The following is a 26,658-nucleotide window of genomic DNA, read 5'->3' on the forward strand; positions in this document are numbered from 1 at the left end:
TCAATCTTTAGGGGTTAATGCGGCCATCTCAAAATCTCTGACTGAAACAAAAACAAAAAGAAGTTCACCATACAGCAGCCTCATAGACTCATACAGGAAGCTCCCCCGGTCATGTGACACATGACGCCTCCGCTGTCACAAAAGGTCCTTGCAGGGTGCAGGAACCAGCAGCTAGTATTCATCCTCTGAACGGCACTTGTTTTACACAGCTGCCAGGACCTGGCTTGGGCATTTTAAAGATGGCGGCGCCCTTGGAGGTAAGCACGAGAATGGCGCTAGTGCAGTGATCGGTGCAGCCGGAAGCGGCACTGAATATCTGATCACGATGCCGGGACTCTGCCTAAGCTAAGGAAACCGCATGTCAGGGATGGTCTGAATAGGACTCTTCACGTCACTTTATTAGTTCCCCAGTGAGAGTGTGCAGTGTCTTCTCTGTGATCGAAAGCTCTATTCTGCTACCTGTTTCTCGCCAGTTGTGGGGACGCAGTCTACTTAAAAAAAAAAAAAAAAAAGTATATCTTTATGGCATTTTTTATCTGTAGTGAAAACGCAGTGAATTGGCGGGCGGCCGGCAAATCTGCAGTGTTTTAGGGCAAGTGGAATTATGGCACAGAAACTGCAACAAAATTCCTGCGGTCGCTGCATGGTGTCTGCCTCACATTCTTTTCAGTGGGAAGCAGCGCTTCAGTTCCCTGGTTTAAAGGGAACCTTTCATCAGCTTTAGGGTCCATTCACACATCCGTGTGTGTTTTGCGGATCTGCAAAACACGGACAGCGGCAATGTGCGTTCCGCATTTTGCGGACCGCACATTGCCGGCACTAAGAGAATATGCCTATTCTTGTCCGCTATTGCGGACAAGAATAGGACATGTTCTATTTTTTTCAGGATCGGAAGTGCGGGTCCGCAATTCCGGATCGGGGCCGCACGTCGCGCGGCCCCATAGAAATGTATGGGTCCGCAATTCCATTCCGCAAAATGCGGAATGGAATTGCGGATGTGTGAATGGAGCCTTATGCTGCCCATACTAACGGCAGAATAAAGTAGACAGGTGAGTTGATTTCAGCGGTCTGTCATTTACCAACATCACAATCCTTACAGACTGGGCCTGGAAAAGAGTCACAACCACCTGAGAAGAGTCCTGGTTATTCATAAATCCCTGCTCTCCTGCCCACCTGCTGATGACTGACAGTCTCCTACCTAGTTTTCTCCCTTTCTCTCTAGGAGAGAACTGCCAATCATCAGCAGATGGGTGAGAGTGCAGGAGATTTAGGAATAACCAGGACTCTTCTCAGGTAGATTTGACTCTTTTCCAGGCCTGTGCTGCAATCATTATGGTGCTGGTTCTCAGCAACCACTATCTTTTAGCTCATGAGTGGCACACCGCTGAAATCAGCATGTCTGTCACTATTTTATGCTGCCCTCAGTGAGATCAGCATAAAGTTGATGACAGGTTCCCTTTAATGACAGTGTCCGGAAGGACGTCTCTTGAAGCATTGGCAGGTGGTCCGCTTGAGGTTTAGCTCCATTCAGTAGAGCTAAGCGGGTCCACAGCAGTCACAGTGAACAACCACAGCAGAATCTGAAGCCCCCAACAAACATAAGTCAGACTGTACCTAACAGTACAATACAAGCAATCACAAAAATAAGATTGATAATATATGATACAGGCAGGTGCTAAAGGTAACACACTACAGGGCACGCTTTACAACCCCTACATAACCGCAGCCGCAAGGCTCTTGCGCATTTCACCAACAGCTTTGTCTTGTATTCTGTAAGCAGGCGCACCCTCCTTATCTTTTATCTGTATTGTATGTGGCTCTATTATGTTTTAATATGAATTTTCAATAAAGATGTTAGTTTTATCATGGGATTTGGGGTCTAGTACCTTTTTTGTTTCGTAATAATGCTGTCAGTGTTATCCAATACATTCCAGAACTGTAAGGGTTACACAGCATCATAAATCGATATAATGCTATGCAAACATTTCAGTACTACATAGGTCAGGACAGGAGCTGTCTCATACTCGCGCTGCGAGTCCGGAGCGTTGAACTCACTCATCTGAAAGGGGCCTAAGCCATGTGACCGATGACGTGATATCACAGTGAGTGCTGATAGGTGGGGGTCTCAGGAGTCCGATATTGATGGCCTATCCTGAGTATAGAAGACCCAGAAAAACCCTTTAAATAGTGTAAGTTTAGACAAGGTAGTCTAAAGATGTGGCAAAGTTATCACAGTGGCTCCCTCTGTATGTTTAGCATGATACATCTTAAAGGGGTTGTATAGAAGTTTTTATATCTGAAAACCGCCAGGGACATAAAAAATAATAATTATTATAATACTGTTTATGAATAAAAATATGTTCACAGTCCTGAACTCCACTCCAGCACTACAACGAATCTGACATGTCTCCCAGGAACAACATCATAATTGTCCGTGGGTTGTGTTAGTGGTATTGCAGTTGATGAGACTGGGGCTTAGCAGCTGCTATACCACATACAACCTGTGGACAGGTGTGGCGCTGTTTTTGGAAGAAAGGAATCGTGTCCCTCTAGTTCTGGTCAACCCTTTTAGAGTTCCATTAAAGCTTCTTTTTGGAAACCCAGCCTGGAATATATTAAAGGGGTTGTTTGGGTTCAGCTCATATCCAGGAAGCCCCTCTGACATGAGAATCGGAGCATTTTATGCTTAGATACTCTCCTTTGTCCTGCACTGAATTAGGCTTTTTCTGGTGATCCAGTGACGTAACGGGCACTTCATGGGTAAAGCTAGGCGGAGGCTTCCACCTAGCAGTGAGCCTGGGGATGTCACTGGCACTAATGGGTGGGCTTTAGCCTAAAGCCCGTCCATCAGTGTCGGTGACATCTCCGGCAACACTGCTAGGTGGTTCAGCTCTGAACCTGGACAACCCCTTTAAGTTCCTCTCTTACAACATATATTAAGTCTGAGTTGTCACTTGCCTTATGTGTCTCTTCTTATTCTGTTCTTGTAGACTGTGCCAATCAGTAAAGACTTGGATGCAAACAATGAAGAAAGCCAGCAGGTCAGTACTATTGTACATGACGCGTTTCCATTGCTGCTTGGTTCCTTTCATTCCTTTATTCTGCTCCCTCCTAAGAAGCAGATGTACCAGAATCGGAAGCCGAGGCGGCGCCCATTGAGTATAATAGGTTCCGTGGAATTTAAGCTGCATGCAGGACTTTTTTTTTTCTTCGGCCTTTCAAATGGATTCTGCGACAGACCTAGGTTCCCTAGTGGAACCTCTGACAAATCTGTGAACTTAGCCTAAACAAGAATCTGTCAGAAATGATCAACGTAAGGCCCCTTTCACACGGGCGAGTATTCCGCGCGGATGCGATGCATGAGTTGAACGCATTGCACCCGCACTGAATACCGACCCATTCATTTCTATGAGGCTGTTCACATGAGCGGTGATTTTCACGCATCACTTGTGCGTTGCGTGCAAATCGCAGCATGCTCTATATTCTGCGTTTTTCACGCAACGCAGGCCCCATAGAAGTGAATGGTGTTGCGTGAAAATCGCAAGCATCCGCAAGCAAGTGCGGATGCGGTGCGATTTTCACGCACGGTTGCTAGGAGACGATCGAGGTGGAGACCCGATCATTATTATTTTCCCTTATAACATGGTTATAAGGGAAAATAATAGCATTCTGAATACAGAATGCGTAGTAAAATAGCGCTGGAGGGGTTAAAAAAATAATAATAATTTAACTCCCCTTAGTCCACTTGATCGCGCAGTACGGCATCTCCTTCTGTCTCCCTTGCTGAACAGGACCTGTGGTGAGCATTCATTACAGGTAAAGGACCTGTGGTGACGTCACTCCGGTCATCGCATGATCTTTTACCATGGTGATGGATCATGTGATGACCGGAGTGACGTCACCAAAGGTCCTTTTCCTGTAATGAATGCTCACCACAGGTCCTGTTCAGCAAAGGAGACAGAAGGAGATGCCGTACTGTGCGATCAAGTGGACTAAGGTGAGTTAAATTATTTTTTGTTTTTTTTTAACCCCTCCAGCGCTATTTTACTATGCATTCTGTATTCAGAATGCTATTATTTTCCCTTATAAGGGAAAATAATACAATCTACAGAACACCGATTCTTCTGTGAAGAAGTTTGGGTACCAAACATGCGCGATTTTTCTCACGCGAGTGCAAAACGCATTACAATGTTTTGCACTCGCGCTGAAAAATCACGGGTGTTCCCGTAACGCACCCGCACATTTTCCCGCAACGCCCGTCTGAAAGAGGCCTAACCATGAAAAGAGAGCTGCTGTGACTCCCACCCATGCACAGTGCCTCTAGAGGAAAACTTGGTCCCATATATGGATAGGCTGGTATGTAGGGTCCCATTGCAATGCAGTACCACCTTATTAGGGATCTGTGTGATATGGATCCCAAACATATTCTTAGGGCTCCTGCACACGGCCGTTGCCATTTTTGCGGCCTGAAAATTGCGGATCCGCAAAACACGCATACTGGCCATGTGCGTTCCGTGTTTTACAGAACGTCCGGCCCCTAATGGAACACTCCTGTCCTTGTCTGTAATGCAGACAAGAATAGGACATGTTCTGTGCTTTTGCAGATGCCACAGAACGGACATACAGATGCGGACAGCACATGGTGTGCTGTATGCATCTTTTGCAGCCTCTTTTAAGTTAATGGGTCCGCACCTGATCCGCAAAGAATGCAGATCGGATGCAGACTAAAACAATGGCGGTGTGCATGAGCCCTTATGCCTGAGACATAACCCACATTTTAAATAGAATAAGAGGGGCACACCTACATCTAGTTCACATCGACCACTACACAGTATTATGTTAAAACAATTTATTAAATATACATACGGTACCTGATAAATTAATAATACACCTAAAATACGTCAATCTATACTGTGAATAAATAAATGAATAAATATATATCAATGAATAAATATATATCAATATAGATAGAATGTGATAATACTAAGGGTTATTGACGTCATGCATCAGATGGTTAATAGTGAATGTCTCTAGTAAGATCGCTGAAATACAGGATAAGGAAACAGTCACTATATTGGTCCGCAATATGCGATTCATCCAAGCAGGAAAAAATATAAATGAATGCGTTAGTCCTTCAATATAGGAACAATGGACTGTCCTTAGCGTATAAGTACAAGCATTCCTTTTTGTAGAGGTAACTTCGTTCACAGTTATAGCTCCACTATTGCACTGTGATACAATATGGCAAGTACTCACTGTTTGTAGAGGTGGTAAAGTGTTCGGATAGTTGCGCTTAGCGTGGTGTCCCACGAGTTATCAGCGCAGATGATTATAACTCCAATCTACTTTATCGTGAGTTGTACACTTGCATTGAAATAAGCTTGCACAAAAGGGGAGAAACAGTCCGTTTGGTGAACTAGGGTCAATGTGAATATGGCCCTTCTTGAGATTCGCCTTTGCTTTGTGTCTTTTTCGCACGGCAGGACTTTAGTTTCTTTCCAAATTGGCTGCAAACTTGTAGTTGAGATGCGCAAATAATATTGCGGTTTCCTTTCTTATGTTACGGTTTCTTTCCTTTTGTTGAGACTTGTCTGCACCATACGCGTTTCGGAGTTAGCACGACTCCTTCCTCAGTGGTCCATTGAGGACCACTGAGGAAGGAGTCGTGCTAACTCCGAAACGCGTATGGTGCAGACAAGTCTCAACAAAAGGAAAGAAACCGTAACATAAGAAAGGAAACCGCAATATTATTTGCGCATCTCAACTACAAGTTTGCAGCCAATTTGGAAAGAAACTAAAGTCCTGCCGTGCGAAAAAAGACACAAAGCAAAGGCGAATCTCAAGAAGGGCCATATTCACATTGACCCTAGTTCACCAAACGGACTGTTTCTCCCCTTTTGTGCAAGCTTATTTCAATGCAAGTGTACAACTCACGATAAAGTAGATTGGAGTTATAATCATCTGCGCTGATAACTCGTGGGACGCCACGCTAAGCGCAACTATCCGAACACTTTACCACCTCTACAAACAGTGAGTACTTGCCATATTGTATCACAGTGCAATAGTGGAGCTATAACTGTGAGACGAAGTTACCTCTACAAAAAGGAATGCTTGTACTTATACGCTAAGGACAGTCCATTGTTCCTATATTGAAGGACTAACGCATTCATTTATATTTTTTCCTGCTTGGAAGAATCGCATATTGCGGACCAATATAGTGACTGTTTCCTTATCCTGTATTTCAGCGATCTTACTAGAGACATTCACTATTAACCATCTGATGCATGACGTCAATAACCCTTAGTATTATCACATTCTATCTATATTGATATATATTTATTCATTGATATATATTTATTCATTTATTTATTCACAGTATAGATTGACGTATTTTAGGTGTATTATTAATTGATCAGGTACCATATGTATATTTAATAAATTGTTTTAACATAATACTGTGTAGTGGTCGATGTGAACTAGATGTAGGTGTGCCCCTCTTATTCTATTTAATATTTTATCTCCTTTTAAGGTTTGGGGTAACCTTTTTAGGGGGAGCACCCTTTTTCATAGCAACTTGGAGGGTGAGCCATTCCGATATATCCTACATATTTTATATAACCCACATTTTATGTGTGTTTTTTTTTCTTAATTTATTTCCCAGCTATTGTAATGTAGTTGTGGCAGAAAAGTTTGGCTACGTTAATAACCTACAGCAGATAATGGCTGCACATGTATGGGTACTACTCAGCTAAGACCTAGGATTTCAGCAGTTGCACCTTTATGATTTAATTATCAATATCCCATAAAATTATTTATCATATTTTTTGGACTATAAGAAGCACTGGACTATAAGACTCACATAGGATTTAGAGGAGGAAGATGAGAAAAACCCCTCTAGCCTCCATTAACCTCAGATCAGATCCCCCACCCCCATCAGCCTCAAATCAGCTCCCCATCAGACCCCCCCCCCCCCAGCCTCCATCAGTCTCAGAACAGCTCCCCATCAGATCTCAGATCAGATGTTACAAAAAAAACTTACCTTGCTTGCTGCGGCAGGTATCGCAGATCCAGGACTCGCCACTTCCCACATCGCTTCTTATGGGTCCTGCTGTGTACTGTGACCTGACGGACCCTGAAGAAGACCGGGGAAGGTGAGTACAGCCAGCGCAGTGCTGCCCTCACCTTCCCGTGTCTCCTGCATGCTGATGGAAACAGTCATTAGCATTCGGACTATAAGACGCACTGCCACTTTTCCTCCACTTTTGGCGGGGAAAGTGTGTCTTATAGTCTGAAAAATACAGTAATAGGAAAATTATAATAAAGTATAGTTATATAGTGATGTTTATAAAAAAAAATCAGCATTTTCTGTAATATCTATATACTCCAGGAGGAGTCTGAAGAGCTTGATGATACTCCAGGCCCAGCAGAACCCCGGGTGAGGGACACTCCTATGGACATATCATTTGAGGCTGCTGTGAATACCATTGCATTCCACCCAAGTCAGGACATCCTCGCACTTGGAGATTTAGATGGAGATGTGTTTGTGTAAGTCTTCTGGATAATTCAAGTGCATCAGATTCTAAATGTGTATGAAACGTGTTTCAGTTGAATTCCCAGAATGGCGGAATAGGATAAGAATGCATCCAATGAGATCCACTAAGGCCACCATCACATATGTCTGGTTATCCAGCTCACTTCCCCTCCGAAGTGATGCAGAATACGCAGGAGGGGCCAGAACTGACACCATAGTTTTCTATGGGATCATGCACATACATGCTGGATGTCAAATAATGCCTGAAAGAAAACCGCTGCTTGCGTAGTTATTATGTCCAGTGCAATTAGCAGAAAGACACTGGATCTGTGCACTATAGTTAAGTACACCTATATCAGTTATGTCTGGCTCCTGGCCTGAAGTAGCTGGCCAGACAACTGATATATGGGAACGTAGTACCTGAGGGTGTCAATCTGTCGAAATGTCATGAATCTATGTTCTGTTTTCAGATATTCGTATTCCTGTCTAGAGGATGGGAACAAAGAGCTCTGGTCCTCTGGACATCACCTGAAGTCATGTCGGGATGTTGCATTTTCCAGTGATGGCCTGCGTAAGAAACTCTGACATCTTTTATTTCTCTAGGATTTTCTATGGACTTGAAAGAAAATAACTTAAGGGGGTTGTGTCACAAAAAATATTCAACATTTTTCAAGCCATCACCTTGATCTGAATACTTTTGTAATGGCATGTAATTAAAAATTTAGTATAGCCAGTGAGCTATTCAATGAAATCTATCTGTATAGCGCCACCTGCTGTTTGTTCTTTTCCTTATTTCTTGTCCACCTCACTGAGATGGTTGCACAATCTCAGTTTAAATCTTCAAGTGTCTCCAGCCATATCTTTTTTTAGAAGCTGTGTCAGTGACAGGGAAAGAGCTACAGCAGAAAGGACACGTCCCCTGAGCTGAAATAAATCTAGCAGAACAATTGGAGCAGTGAATGTGGAGATTTCTGGATCCATGTGAGGTACAGGGCTGGTTCTAGCTTTGTTAGCAAGAGATTGTCATGTACTATATGATAATTTCTTACGTCAATCATGGCATAACCCCTTTAAATAAGCCGACATATAAAACCACACGGAATGAATGGGGGTCTTATTTAATGGCTTTGTAAAACTCGTACTTGTGACCATGTGCATGAGGCTATATTTTCATGTGAAGTAGATCACATCTCCCACACTGCTGTTCACCAGGGTCCATTGGATTATATGAACTCTGTAAAGTCTGTGGACAGTCATTCACATGCAAACATCCTTGACCCTGTTCACATCCACACCAGGTTCGCCCAAGATGTGTTTTCATGACTTATGTTGTTTTTTTATTTTTTTATTTCGGTGCCATGTTATATAGTATTTCACCATTCCTTTTACTTTTTTGTTTTTAGAACTTTTCACAGTTTCCAAAGACAAGTCTATTCACATCCTTAATGTGGAGGAAGGAAAGCTAGTGAAACGCATCACCAAAGCCCATGAGTAAGGATACAGATTACAATTTACAAGAAGCTAAACGCAAATCCTTCCACATACACGTTTTGGCTGCATGCAGCTGTTCATATGATCTTGAAATGGGCATGTTCACCCAGTAAGGCTACTTTCACACTAGTGTTTTTGTTTTCCAGTATTGAGTTCCGTCACAGGAGCTCAGTACTGGGGAAAAGAACTGATCAGTTTTATCCTAATGCATTCTGAATGGAGAGCATTCCGTTCAGGATGCATCAGTTCAGTCCCTCTTACGTTTTTTTGGACGGACAAAATACCGCAGCATGCTGCAGTTTTATCTCCGGCCAAAAATACTGATCACTTGCCGGAATGCCGGGTCCGGCATTAATTCACATTGAAGTGTATTAGTGCCGGATCCGGCATTAAGTCTTCCGGCAAAACGGATCCGGCTTTCCGGTCTGAGCATGCGCAGACCTTTAAAAATGCAAAAAAAAATTATACCGGATCCGTTTTTCCTGATGATACCGAAGAAACGGATCCGGTATTTCAATGCATTTGTCAGGCGGATCTGCAGCCCAATCTGTCTGACAAATGCCATCAGTTTGCTTCCGGATTGCCGGATTTGGCAGGCAGTTCCGCCGACGTTGGAACTGATTTATCTGATTCTCTGCACTAAATGTCCTGTTGGAGGCCTCTACGTTGGAGAAACAGGACAGAGACTCAATGCAAGGATGAGGTCCCACCGCCACACAATTAAAGAGAAGAAGCTACACTAAGCATTTCTGTAGCCCAGGACACAATGTAGAACACATGAAAGTTCTCATATTAAAAGGGAACTTCAAATCCCAAAAAGCTAGAAGAATTTAGGAATACAAATTTATAACGCTGACACTTTGAATACTGGACTGAATTTGTCCCCGGGATTTATGACACACTACAAGATCTAAAGAGTCTTCTATAGACCTAGTCAGGGCACCAGGTCTCTGAGAACATCAATTCAGAGACCATAAAACTTTCACACCCCTTATCTGTAAGATAATTAAGGACTCATTCTCAAGATCTTTAATATGTTGTTCTGTTTTTTTTTTTAAATGTCCATTCATTCCCCCATGTCTCTGTTCTTATTGTGTGTGTATATATATATATATATATTGCTGTTTCTTCATATGTTCTTGTAGTATGCCTGATGAAGGGACTGGTGATGTCTCGAAAGTTTGCTATGTAACATCATTACTTCTATTTTTTTTAGTCATTAAAAGGTATCTAACCTGCAATACCCTTATTTTGTTTCTCTTAATGAGAGCACTAAGCTAGTTTTCTATTGGCTAACACGGTACCAGACTTTTTAGATTTTGTCTTGCAAATGTAAAAAAAAAAAAAAAAAAATGCATTTTTGATATTGACCACTAGATGTCAGTATAGTAGTGGTGACACATGACAGCTGGTGATGGGGGTAGTGATGACAGCAGAAGGAAGTGGAGCTAATTTTGTAGATTTATCTATGTAATTAGGAACATTTCATGCCATAATTGCTATTATTTGTTTGAACGTTCATTTCATCAGGCCACCACCACCACGTTTTGATTTGTACCATCTTCAGTATCTGCACCTTGTTCTTCACCAGACATATCTGCTGTCCGAAATGAATTAAGAAAATAATAAATGTGTTTTATAGTAAAATGTACTATTTTCTGCCTCAGCTCTGCACTGAATAGACTGCTCCTAATTGATGAGAACCTCTTTGCCACTGGTGATGACAGTGGGATGTTGAAAGTGTGGGACCTCCGAAGAGGTACAGCTTTCATGGAGATGAAGAATCATGAGGAATACATAAGTGACATGGTCATTGACCAAAACAAAAAGATGCTCCTTACAGCCAGGTACTACATGATACCACTTTGCTTGAGGATAATGGGCATTATACAACCACCCTACACCACATTTCCGTTTCTTTTTCTTACATTTCTTTGCTTGTCTTGACATCCAGATTTTTACTTATCTCCTTTTTACCTCTATCTCCAGTCTTCTTGGAAACTGTGGCAAAGTATAAAATAAACATATAACCCGAATGTTTCATTTCTTGAGCAGACAAATAGCATTTCTTGTACTAAAGCAAAAGGAAAAACTCCAGTATCTAGTAAAAAATCCATCTTATCGCACATTTCAGGCATACATTGCCGCTCATCTTGCACAAACATCTCAGTAATCTTATAGTTTATTTTTTCTTTCAGTGGAGATGGAACGATGGGGGTGTTCAACATAAAGAGACGCAGGTTTGAGTTGCTTTCAGAATACCAGAATGGAGATTTGACATCTGTAGCCATAATGAAGGTTGGTTGTGCATTAAACTTTTCACCCCCTTCCTGACCAGGCACATATTTTTTTTTTCTGATATATAGCACAAGGTACAACTAAAATACTATTTATATGATGTCCCCTTTTCGTAACAGTCATTTTTATTTAAGGGAATGTGTCGTTTAGGTCCCTGGGGTGAGAATAGAAGCTATGGTGTGGTGGCGGTTTCATTTTTTACTTTGTGTCCCCTTTAAGGTCATACAAGACTTTGGAGGGCATTTAACATTGCATTTTATTATTATTGTTGGTTTCTCCTGTAACTGGGGCTGACATATCAAAGGGATATAAAACCCAAAATACAAACGACGAAAAAAAACAACCAACAAAACGTAACTTAATCTCCTAATTTGTCGGTTGTCCTTATAATTATGGATATAGTGTATACAGAATGTAAGTACCAAAAGTGGAATCCATTACATCTCTGCCAAGGTTGTCACCCAGCTTTCCCAGACCGCTGAATTCCACATTTGCCTAGTTATGTAGTGAGGAATCCCTTCATATAGCCAGACCAACTTGCTGTTCAGGGTCTTGGAAAAGCTGTGTGACAAGACTATACAGCAGGATTGGTGACAACAGATGTTGCTCTATAGATGCATATCCCCAGTTAAGTCCATATATATTTGGACACTGACACAATTTTTTTTACTTGTTTACTAAAACATATTCAAGTTATAGTTCTGTAATGGACTTGAACATAAAATCCAGACTTTTAGCTTTCATTTGAGGGTATCCACATTAAAATTGGATGAAGGGTTTTGGCATTTCAGCTCCTTTACATGTGGCACCCTGTTTTTAAAGGGACCAAAAGTAATTGGACAATTGACTCAAAGGCTGTTTCATGGGCAGGTGTGGGCAATTCCTCCATTTTTTTCATTCTCAATTAAGCACATAAAAGGCCTAGAGTTGATTTGAGGTGAGGTGCTTGCATTTTGAAGATTTTGCTGTGAAGTAAACATGCGGTCAAAGGAGCTCTCTATGCAGGTGAAATAAGCCATCCTTCATCTGCGAAAACAGAAAAAACCCATCCGAGAAATTGCTACACTATTAGCAGTGGCAAAATCTACAGTTTGGTAAATCCTGAGAAAGAGCGACCTCAACAATGCAAAAAGACCTGGACGCCTACGGAAGACAACAGTGGTGGATGATCGCAGAATAATTACCATGGTGAAGAGAAACCCCCTCACAACAGCCAACCAAGTGAACAACACTCTCCAGGATATAGGCGTATCAATATCCAAATCTACCGTAAAGAGAAGACTGCATGAAAGTAAATACAGAGGGTTCACTGCACCGTGCAAGCCACTCATAAGCCTCAAGAATAAGAAAAACCAGCACACATCTGGAAGAACATTCTTTGGACAGATGAAACCAAGATCAACCTCTACCAGAATGATGGAAAGAAAAAAGTATGGCGAAGGCACGGTACAGCTCATGATCCAAAGCATACCACATCATCTGTAAAACACAGCGGAGGCAGTGTGATGGCTTGGGCATGCATGACTGCCAGTGGCACTGGGTCCCTAGTGTTTATTGATGATGTGACATAGGACAGAAGCAGCCGGATGAATTCTGGGGTTTTCAGAGACATACTGTGTGCTCAAATCCAGCCAAACTGATTGGTCGGCGTTTCATTATACAGATGGACAATGACCCAAAACATAAAGCCAAAGCAACCCAGGAGTTTATTAAAGCAAAGAAGTGGAATATTTTTGAATGGCCGAGTCAGTCACCTGATCTGAACCCAATAGAGCATTTCATTTGTTAAAGGCCAACAAACAGCAACCGAAAACCGGTGCAGTAAAGGCGTGGCAGAGGATTAAAAAAGGAGGAAACCCAGCGTCTGAGTTCAAGACTTCAGGCAACAAAGGGTTTTCAACCAAGTATTAGAAACGAACATTTTATTTAATTTGTCCAATTACTTTTGAGCCCCTGAAAAGAAGGGATTGAGTTTAAAAAATGCTTTAGTTCCTCACATTTTTATGCAATCATTTTGTTCAACCCACTGAATTAAAGCTGAAAGTCTGAACTTCAACTGAATCTGAATTGTTTTGTTCAAAATCCATTGTGGTAATGTACAGAACAAAATTTGAAAAATGTTGTCTCTGTCCAAATATATATGGACCTAACTGTATAGCATTGTGTGTATTTTATCTAACCAATATGAGCCCATCACCGTCCCACAGAGATTGTTACCCAGCTTTCCCAGACTGCAGAATGCCAGGTCAGTCTATTTATGAATTGATAAATCCCCAGTATTATAGAATACCTAGCTGGATTTGCTATTCAGGGGCATGGAAAAGCTGAGTAAGAATCCGCATGTCAAATCCTCCATCCTCCATCCTGTAGCATAGCTAGACAGATTTGTAATTTAGGGTCCCTGGATAGCTGGGTAAAAAAAAATAATTATGATGATAATTCCTGTAAAGCTCTGTGGAATATGTTGGCGCTAAAAGAGCTACTAAAATAAATTATATAGTAGTGACTGCTAAAAAATTAATCTAACTAAATAAATCCTCCTTACTCACAAATGTTGCCATAGCTAGGCACATTTGCCTTTCAGGAAAGCTGGGTTACAACCAAGTGGAGCTGTAATAAACTGCAGAATCCTAAATCTACCAAGATAAATCCCCGTTCTCACTCCTAAATAGTACCATGATGAGGCAGATTTCAGGATCCTGTGAAATCTGGGTTACAATCATGTGCAGCTGTAATAAACTGCAGAATACTAAAACTACCAAGATAAATCATCTTCCGTACTCCTAAATGGAGCCATAGCAAGGCAGATTTGCCTTTCTGGGTCCTGGGAAAGCTGGGATACCACCATGTAAAGCTGTAATAGAAACCGCAGAATACTAAATCTACCAACATAAAGCCCACTTCTCACTCTTCCTCCTCCTCAATTTTTATTTTTTTATTTTCATCTTTTACATTTTCAAAATAACAAAAAATGAAAAGGGCCCAAAGCAAAAGTTTTCGCACCCACCATGGTTATTACCTAGTAGCACCCCCTGTGACAACTATCACAACTTTTTGTAGCCAGCCAAGAGTCTTTCAATTCTTGTTTGAGGGATTTTCATCCATTCTTCCTTGCAAAAGTTTTCCAGTTCTGTGAAATTCCTGGGCCGTCTTGCATGCACTGCTCTTTTGAGGACTATCCACAGATTTCCAATGATGTTCAGATCAGGAGACTATGCGGGCCATAGTAAAACCTTCCGCTTGCGCCTTTTCAGGTAGTCTATTGTAGGGGTGGGCGATATAAATGATATACGATAATATCGTCATCAATTCGGCCAACGATATAGATTTTAGTTATATCGCCATATCGCGATAGATGACCACGGAGCGGTAGTGAATTGAAGAAGCTTCTCACTCACTGCTTCGTGGCCTCCCGACTCTGCACCGCGCTGCAGGGCCTTGCGTTCACACATTGTCAGCGCGCTGGCTGACGCTGTGTGTGATGTCAGTTCCCTCCCAGTGCATGCTGGGAAGAAGACGCGGCCCGTCTCCTGCGGACTCCAGCAGCCAGCCGTTCAGGAAAGATAAGTAGCAGGGTCCCAAATCTACCGGGGGGGGGTGGGTGGCTATGGCATGGGGCTGATGGCGCTGGCTGGGGGACATGATGATGGTGGCAAAGGCACATGGAGCTGATGGCGCTGGCTGGGGGACATAATGATGGTGGCAATGGCACATGGGGCTGATGGCGCTGGCTGGGGGACATGATGATGGCGATCTATCGTTAATGCTACTTTCACACTCGCGTTTGGTGTAAATCCGTCATGGATCTGCACAGACAGATCAGTTCAGATAATACAACCGTCTGCATCCGTTCAGAACGGATCCGTTTGTATTATCTTTAACATGGCAAAGACAGATCCGCCTTGAACACCACTGAAAGTCAATGGAGGACGGATCAGTTTTCTATTGTGTTAGATTGTGTCAGTGAAGACTGATCCGTCCCCGTTGACTTACATTGTGTGTCAGACGGACACCAAAACGCTGCTTGCAGCCTCCAAGCGGAATAGAGACGGAACGGAGGCAAACTGATGCATTCTGGATCCTTTTCCATTCAGAATGCATTAGGGCAAAACTGATGCGTTTTGGACTGCTTGTGAAAGCCCTGAACGGATCTCACAAACGGAAAGCCAAAACGCCAGTGTGAAAGTAGCCTATATCGCACATGCTTCAAATTATATTGTGATATAGATTTTAGGCCATATCGCCTAGCCCTAGTCTATTGTGGATTTTGAGGTGTGTTTAAGATCATTTCTCGCCCATATTCATTGGGGGACACAGGAACCGTGGGTATAGCTATGTCCTCTAGGAGGCGTTGACACTAGTAAAAGCTGTTAGCTCCTCCCCTGGCAGCTATACCCCCTCCAGCCTGGAGAGAGAGCTTCAGTTTTTTCTAGTGTCAATAGGAGGCAAGACCTCCCTCTGCAGGGTAGCTCATGAAGATTTTTTATTTTAGTTTATTTTTTTCCTTCTTTTTCAGATGGGAAAACAGTGGACGCCTCGCCTCCCTGTTCTCCCGGTGTCGAGTTGCGCCAGTGTCGGTCACCCTTCACTGCTGCCTCCCCCACAGAAGACAAGGTGGACCAGGGCAGCCTCGCTCCCCTGCATCCCGCCAGCCAATGGGTCACCCATCCAAGCCCCCCTTTTCCAGCTTCCTGCCACTACGGTGCCAGTAGCTGAAGGGGTGACCCTGCTGGACCAGAGGAAGGGTGAAGATGGCGATAGGGAAGTGAAGAGAGGTGACTACACGGGACTAGGTAAGTATGTCCCTCCTGGGTCGCCCCCTCCCTTCCTACCTGGAGGCAGTAATGCAGTGGTTAACAAGGCACAGGGCTTCAATATAGCCCAGCACCCTGCAGCCATTCCCTTCTTCCTCCTCTGGCAGTTTTTATTCATTGCCTAGCAGGACGGCACATAGGGGGTTAACATAGGTGGAACCCCCTGGCAGGCATTTTTCTATGGCGGGAGTCCGAACGCACGGCCAGACAGTCTGCGCCTGTGTTGTGCACTTAATGCAGATGATGCGGAGATCGCATATTGGGCTATGGACCTTACCGCCATGACCAGAGATCCGGAGCGGGTGCCGCTCCGGAACGGGTTAAACAGCATCAGGAACAACTCAGCCGTGCACCACATGTTGTTCCGGCTGCCATGTTTTTTTGCCCGGGCCCCCGTCCGTTGCCGGGCGGGCTCATTTTGCGGTGCTTGGTCCCTCTGCGGTCCGGCCGATGCACTAGTCGCCTTGCGGCTTGCTGAAGGGGGAAGGGGATGTGCACTCCGGCGCGAAAACTTCGCGCCCTTCTTCCCCCTCCCCCAGAAACCTGCTAGCTCAGCCCCCGGTCATGAAGATGACCTTAACCCTTCCTGGCCGGCCGTCTGGGGAGGGATAGAGTTCTAAGGGGTGTGGCACTCCCAGTGCAATGTTCCTCATGTGGAGGAATTTAACCCTTCCTGCCTCTTGTCATTGAGGCCCTCATCTTAGTTTAAAAAACAAACAAAAAAAAACCGAGATGTGCGTCCATACGGCCCTCTCCCCACCCCTCATTACCGCAAGACCACCCTGTCTGTGCGGTACCACACTGGGCCCGTGTCCTATCTCTGATAAGGCGCACCTCTCATAGTTCCCAATCCGCCCTCTGAGCCGTTTGGTTGATAATTCTCCTCCTCTGCAAATCCCGTGGAGGACAGCTGATGTTCCCAATCAACCCTCCGGGTCGTTTGGTTGATAATTCCACCTGCGCAATTTAGTGCTGGATCTCTGAAAGATTCCAATCCATCCTCTGGGGCCGTTGATGATTCTCACCTCCGCATTACAGTGGAGAGCCTCTCGAATTCCCAATCCACCCTTCTGGGTCGTTTGGTTGATAATTCTCCACCTGCGCAATTTGCCCCCCCCCCCCTTCATAGGTTGGGTATTCTCCCTACGACTGACTAGTACTTGAGGTATGCATCCACCTTCCTTAGGTAGCTAATTGCACTACCATTGAATACGGTTCCGACTGTCGCACTATCCTTCCATAGGCGGAGTGTTGCACATCACCGTGCTTCTGTTGCATTACCCCCTTCCGCAAGTGATCCAATAGCGGGGAATAACTAAACCTCTTCGGATGCTGCAATTCTGCGGCACTACGGCTCTAGGTGCCTTCGCTTATGTCCAAGGGGGCGTGGCAACAGTCGGTACTCGCAGGTGCCCGGCACTCTTACCCTAGTGCTATATGGGTGTCACCAGTGGACACGGTGGCTATTCCTTCCTTTGGTGCTGGTTTCGCGCATGATTATAACATCCTCTGTCTTCTCAGGGGGTTCCTAGCATCACTTTATGTCCTAGAGACCCCCCATCTCCATGGGCCTCCGTTGTTCCAGTCGGTCATGGTTTTGTCCGCATCAATACGTAGTGCGTACTCCATTGCACATATACAGTTGCAAGAAAAAGTATGTGAACCCTTTGGAATGATAAGGATTTCTGCACAAATTGGTCATAAAATGTGATCTGATCTTCATCTAAGGCTACTTTCACACTTGCGTTTGGGGTTACGCTTGTGAGATCCGTTTGAGGGCTCTCACAAGCGGCCCCGAACTTACCGTTCATTCCCAATGCATTCCGAATGGATAAGGATCCGTTCAGAATGCATCAGTTTGGCTCCATTCCGCCTCCATTCCGCTCTGGAGGCGGACACCAAAACGCAGCTTGTAGCGTTTTGGTGTCCGCCTGGCCGTGCAGAGCCAAACGGATCCGTCCTGACTTACAATGCAAGTCAATGGGGACAGATCAGTTTGACGTTGACACAATATGGTGCTATTGCAAACTGATCCGTCCCCCATTGACTTTCAATGTAAAGTCAGGAGTCCCTATTAATATACCATCGGATCGGAGTTTTCTCCAATCCGATTGGTATATTTTAACTTGAAGTGTCCCCATCACCATGGGAACGCCTCTGTTAGAATATACCATCGGATTTGAGTTAGATCGTGAAAACTCAGATCCGACAGTATATTCTAACACAGAGGCGTTCCCATAGTGATGGGGACGCTTCAAGTTAGAATATACTAAGAACTGTGTACATAACTACCCCTTGCTGCACCTGAGGGGTTAATTGTGCGGATCTCAGCCCCCTGATCGGGTGCTGCCAGGCAGCAGGGGCCAGATCCCCCTCCCTCCCCAGTATTAAAGCATTGGTGGCCAGTGCGGCCCCCCTTCCCTCCCTCCCCAGTATTGGCCTGGCAGCACCTGATCTCTTACAGGGGGCTGTGATCCGCACAATTAACCCCCCCAGTATTAAAAGCATTGGTGGCAGTGGCCACAGGCTAACCACCCCCCCCCCCCCCCCCATCATTGGTGGCAGCGGAGCGGCATTTCCGATTGGAGTCCCAGTTTAATCACTAGGGCTCCGATCGGTTACCATGGCAGCCAGGATGCGACTGCAGTCCTGGCTGCCATGGTTACTTAGCTTATACTTACCTGCGCTGTCTGTGGCCGGCCGGAGCTCCTCCTACTGGTAAGCGACAGGTCTGTGCGGCGCATCGCGCAGACCTGTCACTTACCAGTAAGAGGAGCGCCCGGCCGGCCACAGACAGCGCAGGTAAGTATAAGCTAAGTAACCATGTGAAAGAGTAAACTCCCTCCCCCAAGGCCAAAGTTTCCTCTTCCACATAAGAAGACACCAGAAACAACAGAACATGAGACAGTTATGTACGCTTGGGGGCACATATCACCACTGCGGCCAGTCCTTGGCTACATCGGTACATGCAATCCCTGTCCATGCCGGAAGTTTACAAGCAGGGACAGGAGCGAGACAAATGTAGCAATGGATAGAAGGAGCCAAAACTTTGCAGTGAGGGGCAGAAAAGTGTGCTTCCCTCCACAAATCCGACAGGGAGTAGAGCCAAAAACTGTCAAAAAGCTGGGAACCACAAAAAATATTCTTACCTGCGCTGTCTGTGGCCGGCGGTCCTCCTACTGGTAAGTGACAGGTCTGTGCGATGCGCCGCACAGACCTGTCACTTACCAGTAGGAGGAGCGCCGGCCGGCCACAGACAGCGCAGGTAAGTATAAGCTAAGTAACCATGGCAGCCAGGACTGCAGTAGCGTCCTGACTGCCATGGTAACCGATCGGAGCCCCAGCGATTAAACTGGGACTCCGATCGGAAATGCCGCTCCGCTGCCACCAATGAGGGGGGCGAGGGCGGTTGTTAGCCTGTGGCCACTGCCACCAATGCTTTTAATACTGGGGAGGGAGGGAGGGAGGAAGGGGGGCCGCACTGGCCACCAATGCCTTTAATACTGGGGAGGGAAGGGGGGCCGCACTGGCCACCAATGCTTTAATACTGGGGAGGGAGGGGGATCTGGCCCCTGCTGCCTGGCAGCACCCGATCAGGGGGCTGAGATCCGCACAATTAACCCCTCAGGTGCAGCAGGGGGCAGTTATGTACACAGTTCTTAGTATATTCTAACTTGAAGCGTCCCCATCACCATGGGAACGCCTCTGTGTTAGAATATACTGTCGGATCTGAGTTTTCACGATTGTGAAAACTCAGATCTGAAAAAGCTGTTATGCAGACGAATCCGTTCTGAACGGATGGAAGCGTTTGCATTATAGGTGCGGATCCATCTGTGCAGATACCAGACGGATCCGCACCTAACGCAAGTGTGAAAGTAGCCTAAGCGGGCGAGGTATGGCGTGAAGCTGTACAAACTTTGTGAGAGTACCTCAGGGTACACTTACAATTTTCGTGTGTACGAGGGGCGAGATTCCCGTATTGAACCTCCAGAATGTCCCCCCACTCTGGGTATTAGCGGGAAACTTGTGTGGGACCTTATGCACCCACTGCTAGATAAGGGTTACCACCTGTACGTGGATAACTTTTATACTAGTATCCCCTTGTTCCAGTCCCTCGCCGCCAGATCCACGTCCGCTTGTGGGACCTTGCGGAAAAATCTGTGGCCTCCCTACTCACCCCCTCCAGGTACCTATCCCCAGGGGTGAGACCCGTGCCCTTACCAGTGGAAACCTGTTGCTGGTCAGATATAAAGACAAGAGGGATGTCCTTGTACTGTCCACAATTCACGGTAACGGCATCACCCCTGTCCCTGTGTGAGGTACCGCGGCAACGGTCCTCAAGCCCAATTGTATCATGGACTACAATCGGTATATGGGAGGAGTTGATCTCTTTGATCAAGTCCTCAACCCATACAACGCCATGTGGAAAACCCGGACATGGTACAAAAAAGTTGCTGTGTACTTGGTACAGGTTGCCTTGTACAACTCTTTTGTGCTGTCCAGGAGCGCTGGCAACACAGGGAAATTCCTGCAGTTCTATGAGGCAGTCCTCAAGGCCCTGATCTTTTCTGACCGGGAACTGGAGGCGTCCGGATCGTCTTTGGCCAACACTTTCCAGGTGTGGTCCCCCATACTGGAAAGAAGGGACGGTCTCAAAAAAGTGCAGAGTGTGTCACAGGAGGGAGATATGGAAGGACACCACCACTCAGTGTGACACGTGCCCCGATCATCCAGGCCTCTGCATTGACGGTTGATTCAGGGAGTACCACACTTCCACGGAGTACAAAATTTATAATCCCCTTCCCCAATTTTAATTCTTTTTGGCCACAGACAATCGCCCAGAAAAAAAAAAAAAACTATGGCTCTCAGACTTTGGAAACACTAAAACAATTTATTATTATTTTTTTTATATTATTTTGTAAAACAAAAAAAAAAGTATACATATTAGGTATCGCCACGTCTGTAAGAACCTGAACTATAAAAATACCACATGATCTAATCCCTCAGATGAACACAGCCCAAAAAAAAACGGTGTAAAAAAAATTTTTTTGGTCACCCTACATCACAAAAAGTGTAATAGCAAGCGTTCAAAAAGTCATATGCACCCCAAAATAGTGCCAATAAAACCGTCCTCTCATCCCGCAAAAAATAAACCCCTACCTAAGACAATCAGCTAAAAACCCCCCAAAAAAAATGACTCTCAGACTATGGAGATACTAAATTTATTTATTTTTTTTTTAAAAAGAATATTATAGTGTAAAACCTAAATAAATTTAAAAAAGTAGACATATTGGGTATTTCCGCGTCTGTAAGAATCTGCTATATAAAAATAACACATGACCTGACCCCTCAAATGAACAAATAAAAGAAAAATGGTGCTATTTTTTTGCCAAATTTCCATTTTTATAAATTTTTTCCGTTAACAAAGCAAGGGTTAACAGTCAAACAAAACTATATTTATTGCCCTTATTCTGTAGTTTACAGAAACACCCCATATGTGGTCGTAAAATGCTGTATGGCCAAACGGCAGGGCGCACAAGGAAAGGAACGCCATATGGTTTTTGGAAGGCAGATTTTGCTCCACTTTTTTTGGAGTTTCTACTCTAGGGGTGCACCAGGGGGCTTCAAATCTGACATGGTGCAAATAAACCAGTCCAGCAAAATCTGCCTTCCAGAAACCATATGGTGTTCCTTTCCTTCTGCGCCCTGCTGTGTCCCCGTACAGTAGTTTACAACCACATATGGGGTGTTTCTATAAACTACAGAATCAGGGCAATAAATATTGAGTTTTGTTTAGCTGTTAACCCTTGCTTTGTTACTGAAATAAATGGATTAAAATGGAATATTTGCCCAAAAATTGAAATTCTGAAATTTCATCTCCATTTGCCAATAACTCTTTTGGAACACCTAAAGGGTTAACAAAGTTTGTCAGATCAGTTTTGAATACCTTGAGGGGTGTAGTTTCAAAAATGGGGTCATTTTTGCGTGGTTTCTATAATGTAAGCCTCACAAAGTGACTTCAGACCTAAACTGGTGCTTAAAAAGTGGGTTTTGGAAAATTTCAGAAAGATTTCAAGATTTGCTTCTAAACTTCTAAGCCTTGTAACGTCCCCAAAAAATAAAATGACATTCCCAAAATGATCCAAACATGAAGTAGACATATGGGGAATGTAAATTAATAACAATTTTTGGAGCTATTACTACGTATTATAGAAGTAGAGAAATTGAAACTTGGAAATTAGCTAATTTTTACACTTTTTTTTGGGGATATTTGGTATTTTTTTTTTATAATTAAAAATGAATTTTTTGGACTCCGTTTTACCAGTGTCATGAAGTACAATATGTGACAAAAAAACTGTCTCAGAATGGCCTGGATAAGTAAAAGTGTTTTAAAGTTATTCACACATAAAGTGACACTGGTCAGATTTGCAAAAAATGGCCTGGTCCTTAAGGTGAAAATGAGCCCGGTCCTTAAGGGGTTAATATTTTTTTGGAGCCATCACTGGGCTGTCCATGCACAAGAAAAGTAAATCTACAGCTGCTGTAAGCAGAATTAAATTTCCGCAAGCTTTCCACTACATCATGGGACCGTCAGCCATAGAAGTAAATTAGCGTAAGCTTCCCACTACATCATATGTAATGTAATGGTGTCAATAGGAAGAAACAATAGGAAGTAATGTAATGGTGCCAATAGGAAGTACAATTTATCCCACAAAAAGCAAGTCCTCATATGTCTATATGAATGGAAAAATAATTTTATAGCTTTGGGAAGGCAGGGAGTAAAAAACTAAAAAATAGAAAGATCATTCGGTAATGAAATGGTTATCCGTGCATCCATTCGGCAAAGGATAGAACACATCCTATGTTGTCCCCAAAGTGCGGACCAAGGCCCCATTGAAGTCAATGGGTAGGCAAAAAAATTCTGTTATACACCCGAACCGCATCCGTATTTTGAAGATCCATGGTTTGCAGACCTCGGACACAGTCATGTGCATTATAACCTAATGCGTGACAACGATAACAAATTAGCTGTATGACATATCGCCTCTGCCACAGTATTTCAGTATTTTCCATGCCAACATTTAAATATTCGGAAGGGTTAATTGAGTTTGTGCGAGCTAGACCCTGCTATATGTGAGGGATATTCGATTGTGCCTCATTAAGACAGAGATTGATATTAATGATTGTAACTTGTGTACAGTAAATTCTCATTTACTACACCAAGTGGTAAGTGGGGAATACAGAATTTACTTCTGCCTGATCTCTTTATATGTAATACATTATTTCTTTCCCTTTCTTCAGAGAGGCAAAAAAGTGGTTTGTGGTTCAAGCGAGGGGACGATCTATCTGTTCAACTGGAATGGATTTGGAGCAACAAGTGATCGTTTTGCTGTGAAGGCAGAGTCCATTGACTGTATGATCCCTATTAACGATAACATTGTGTGCACAGGGTCCATGGATGGCATCGTTAGGTCAGTGGGCACAATTTTCATATTTATCTGTTATTGAAGACAAAAAAACATTAGCGGTAGACAATGGCTTTCTTGACAAGTTTTAATGAAATATGTTACCCATATGTGAATAACCGGTTAGGCGCTCCCATTGAAGTCCATATGAATTTCATTTGTTTGCCATGGCAGATTATTAGTCTTAGGCCTCATGCACACGACCGTGCCGTTTTTTTGCGGTCCGCAAACCGCGGATCCGCAAAAAACGGAAGCCGCCCGTGTTGCCTTCCGCAATTTGCGGAACTGAACGGGCGCCGGCAATTTAAATGCCTATTCTTGTCCGCAAAGCGCAGACAAGAATAGGACATGTTATATTTTTTTAGCGGAGCCGTGGAATGGAGCCACGGATGCATCTTTTGCGGCCTCATTGAAATGAATGGGTCCGCATCCAAGCTCGGATGCGGACCCAAACAACGGCCGTTTGTATGAGGCCTTAGTCTCACAAGATTTACTGGAGGCAGGACTCTCAGGACTTCTGCCTTAGGGCATCATGCACACGAACGTATTTTCTTTCCGTGTCTGTTCCATTTTTTATTTAATTTTTTTGCGGACTGTATGCAGAACCATTCATTTCAATGGGTCCTCAAAAAAAACGGAAGGTACTCCGTGTGCATTCTGTTTCCGTATGTCCGTATTTCCATTCCGCAGAAAAATAGAACATGTCCTCTTATTGTCCGCATTATGGACTAGGATAGTACTGTTCTATTAGGGGCCAGCTGTTCCGTTCCGCAAAATACGGAATGAACACGGACGTCATCAGTATTTTTTGTGGACCGCAAAATACATATGGTCGTGTGCATGAGGCCTTACATGTATAGCGGAAGTCCGGTCTTTTAAGATGGTGCCCGCTTGTGCGTGCAGTGGGCGCCATAACTGCCATGTTTCTGCTGTTTTACACAGCAGAGGCCAGGGGGTAATGTCTGCGATCATCGGTAATGCTGATTGTGGACATTTAGTCCCTCATGTGCCGTGGTCAAATGTGACCATGACATCTGGGATAGCTAAAATCGGGAGCCACGTGCTTCTCAGCCCAGGCCGCCTTCCCCTGGAAGGCGGCCTGTACTAGTAATAGGCCTAAGCCTGTACAAGGCTTACAGGCTAATTACTAGTATATTCCAATGCAGGCCTCTAGGTGGTAGCACTGCATTTGAGTATACTGAATGCTTAGAGAATACAAAATAGTCACTTAGGGTGACTTAAAAAAAGTTAAAAAAATAAATAAATATTTAAATATCAAAAAAATCATTCTAATCACCCCCTTTCCCTAGAATAAATCCATAAACAATAAAAAGTAAAAATCATGGGCATCACCAACAAGGTAACGGAAAAAAAATCTAAATGTCCGATTCAGTTGACTGAAATGGAAGCTGTAATATTACTGTATGCCAAAAAAGTGTATACCTTTTATTGTATTAAATTTTTTTTTATGGAACTCTATATGCAGACAGTTGCCATATGTAAGGAGATGAAATAGGTCATGTATAGGAAAATCAGGCTGATGTGTTTTACATGTATTTTTTTGTATAACATTATTATGAAGGTGATTTACTACAATAACATTGTCAATGGTATCATTCATTTTTCTAGGGCCATTAACATTTTGCCCAATAGAGTAATTGGAACAGTGGGCCAGCATCCAGGAGAGCCCATAGAACAGCTGGCAAAGTCAAGAGATGGTAAATTCTTAGCCAGCTGTGCTCATGACCAGAAAGTGAAGTTCTGGGATGTATCAAACCTTGGCTCCATTGTAGTGGATGTTTACAGGAAGCGGAAGAAGAACAAGCAGCTACAAGCTTTGAGCAAGAAAGCATTTGGAGGAGCGGATGACTTTTTTGCTGACTTGAAGGAAGACAGAGCAGAGAATAAGGAAAAAGAGGAGGAGGAGGCAGATGAAGAAGAAAGTGACAGCGAGGACTCGGACAGTGATTAAAGTGAATGACACTGTGAAACAAACTTCACTGGACATATGGTGAACACTGGAGTCACTGCCATCTTCCAGGGACAGTAATGTTACCAATTTTTGTTCACCCAGCAGGACAGTAATAAATATTTTATGTTTTGGGTATTTTTGAAATTATACAGAGTTTATTTCTGTACCACCTCTGTACTTTTTTAACACAGCCCAGTGAGTGGCACATCAGCAGTGTTCATTTATGTCCTTCTAACTACAAGGTCTATTTTGTATCGAAAAGATCTTTCCAAATTCTCTGCCCACTGGTTCCTGGAGGAGTATGATAGTGGCAGTAGTATCTTATTCTATTAAGAACTTGTACAGTGCATAGAAATAATATTTAATTAAAGGTTTTACATACAAAACATGGATGGAGGAGGTAGAAGTGACGCTATGTATTAGAACAGGGATCAGCAACCTTCAGCACGCCAGCTGCTGTGAAACTAATACTCCCAGCATGCACACTTATTCGGCTGTTTTTGTAACTCCCATAGAAGTAAAAGGAGGATTATGGGAGTTGTAGTTTCAGAACAGCTGGAGTGACGGAGGGTGCTGATCTTTGTACTAGAATCTTAAAGTGATACCAGGTGGGCCATGAAAAAGTAGCCTTTCTCCAGCGATAGTATGACAAGATGAACGTGCAAGTGGGTAATTAAAAAAAATTAAAAATCCACAAGGCAGAAAAGATGCTAAAAGTGGTCCCCATTCACTTCTCTGCATCTTTGGGCACGTGGGATTATGTTGGCTAATGCTGCTTGTGATGCTGCGGATGGTGTTTGTGATGTTTTCTTTGAGTTCATCCAGGGGATGTGGATTGTTGGCGGACACTTTCTGTTTTAAATTTCCCCACAGATAAAAGTCGCATGTGGACAAGTCTGGGGAACGTGGTGGCCATAACCTCTTGCTCACAGTTCGCTCCTCCATAAACCGTTCATGAACCCGTGCCAGTGAATCCCGTGAGGTGTGGCATGTTGCCCCATCTTGTTGGAAAAAGCTGGAAATTTTTTCTTCTGCAGCATCACTGTTGAAGAGCTGTAAGCTGTATCAGCAAATATCCCACGTGCC

The 26,658-nt window shown here is 43.9% G+C and overlaps 1 protein-coding gene across 3 annotated transcripts; it reads left to right on the forward strand.

The window, feature by feature from the left end:
- On the forward strand, nt 1-26,246 carry WDR55 (WD repeat domain 55). Of its 3 annotated transcripts, none has more exons than XM_040441878.1 (9): nt 1-257; nt 2,991-3,041; nt 7,388-7,545; nt 8,002-8,102; nt 8,935-9,022; nt 10,690-10,869; nt 11,221-11,320; nt 23,437-23,606; nt 25,230-26,246. In XM_040441878.1, exons 1-9 carry the CDS (start codon nt 240-242, stop codon nt 25,570-25,572), a joined length of 1,209 nt encoding a protein of 402 aa, XP_040297812.1. In that variant the 5' UTR covers nt 1-239; the 3' UTR covers nt 25,573-26,246. The 3 variants fall into 3 exon arrangements, with proteins under 3 accessions (XP_040297812.1, XP_040297828.1, XP_040297821.1); XM_040441894.1 differs by lacking the exon at nt 1-257 and adding an exon at nt 277-410; XM_040441887.1 differs by lacking the exon at nt 1-257 and adding an exon at nt 278-434.
- Nucleotides 26,247-26,658: the final 412 nt, after the last annotated feature.

The sequence above is a fragment of the Bufo bufo genome, chromosome 1 (assembly GCF_905171765.1).
Source record: "Bufo bufo chromosome 1, aBufBuf1.1, whole genome shotgun sequence".
NCBI lineage: Eukaryota > Metazoa > Chordata > Amphibia > Anura > Bufonidae > Bufo > Bufo bufo.

Bases quoted from the DNA above. Each gene is read 5' to 3' on its own strand.
- WDR55 (XM_040441878.1), top strand. The intron at 7,546-8,001 runs GTAAGTCTTCTG...TTCTGTTTTCAG, and splicing joins TTAGATGGAGATGTGTTTGT to ATATTCGTATTCCTGTCTAG. The intron at 11,321-23,436 runs GTTGGTTGTGCA...CCCTTTCTTCAG, and splicing joins CATCTGTAGCCATAATGAAG to AGAGGCAAAAAAGTGGTTTG.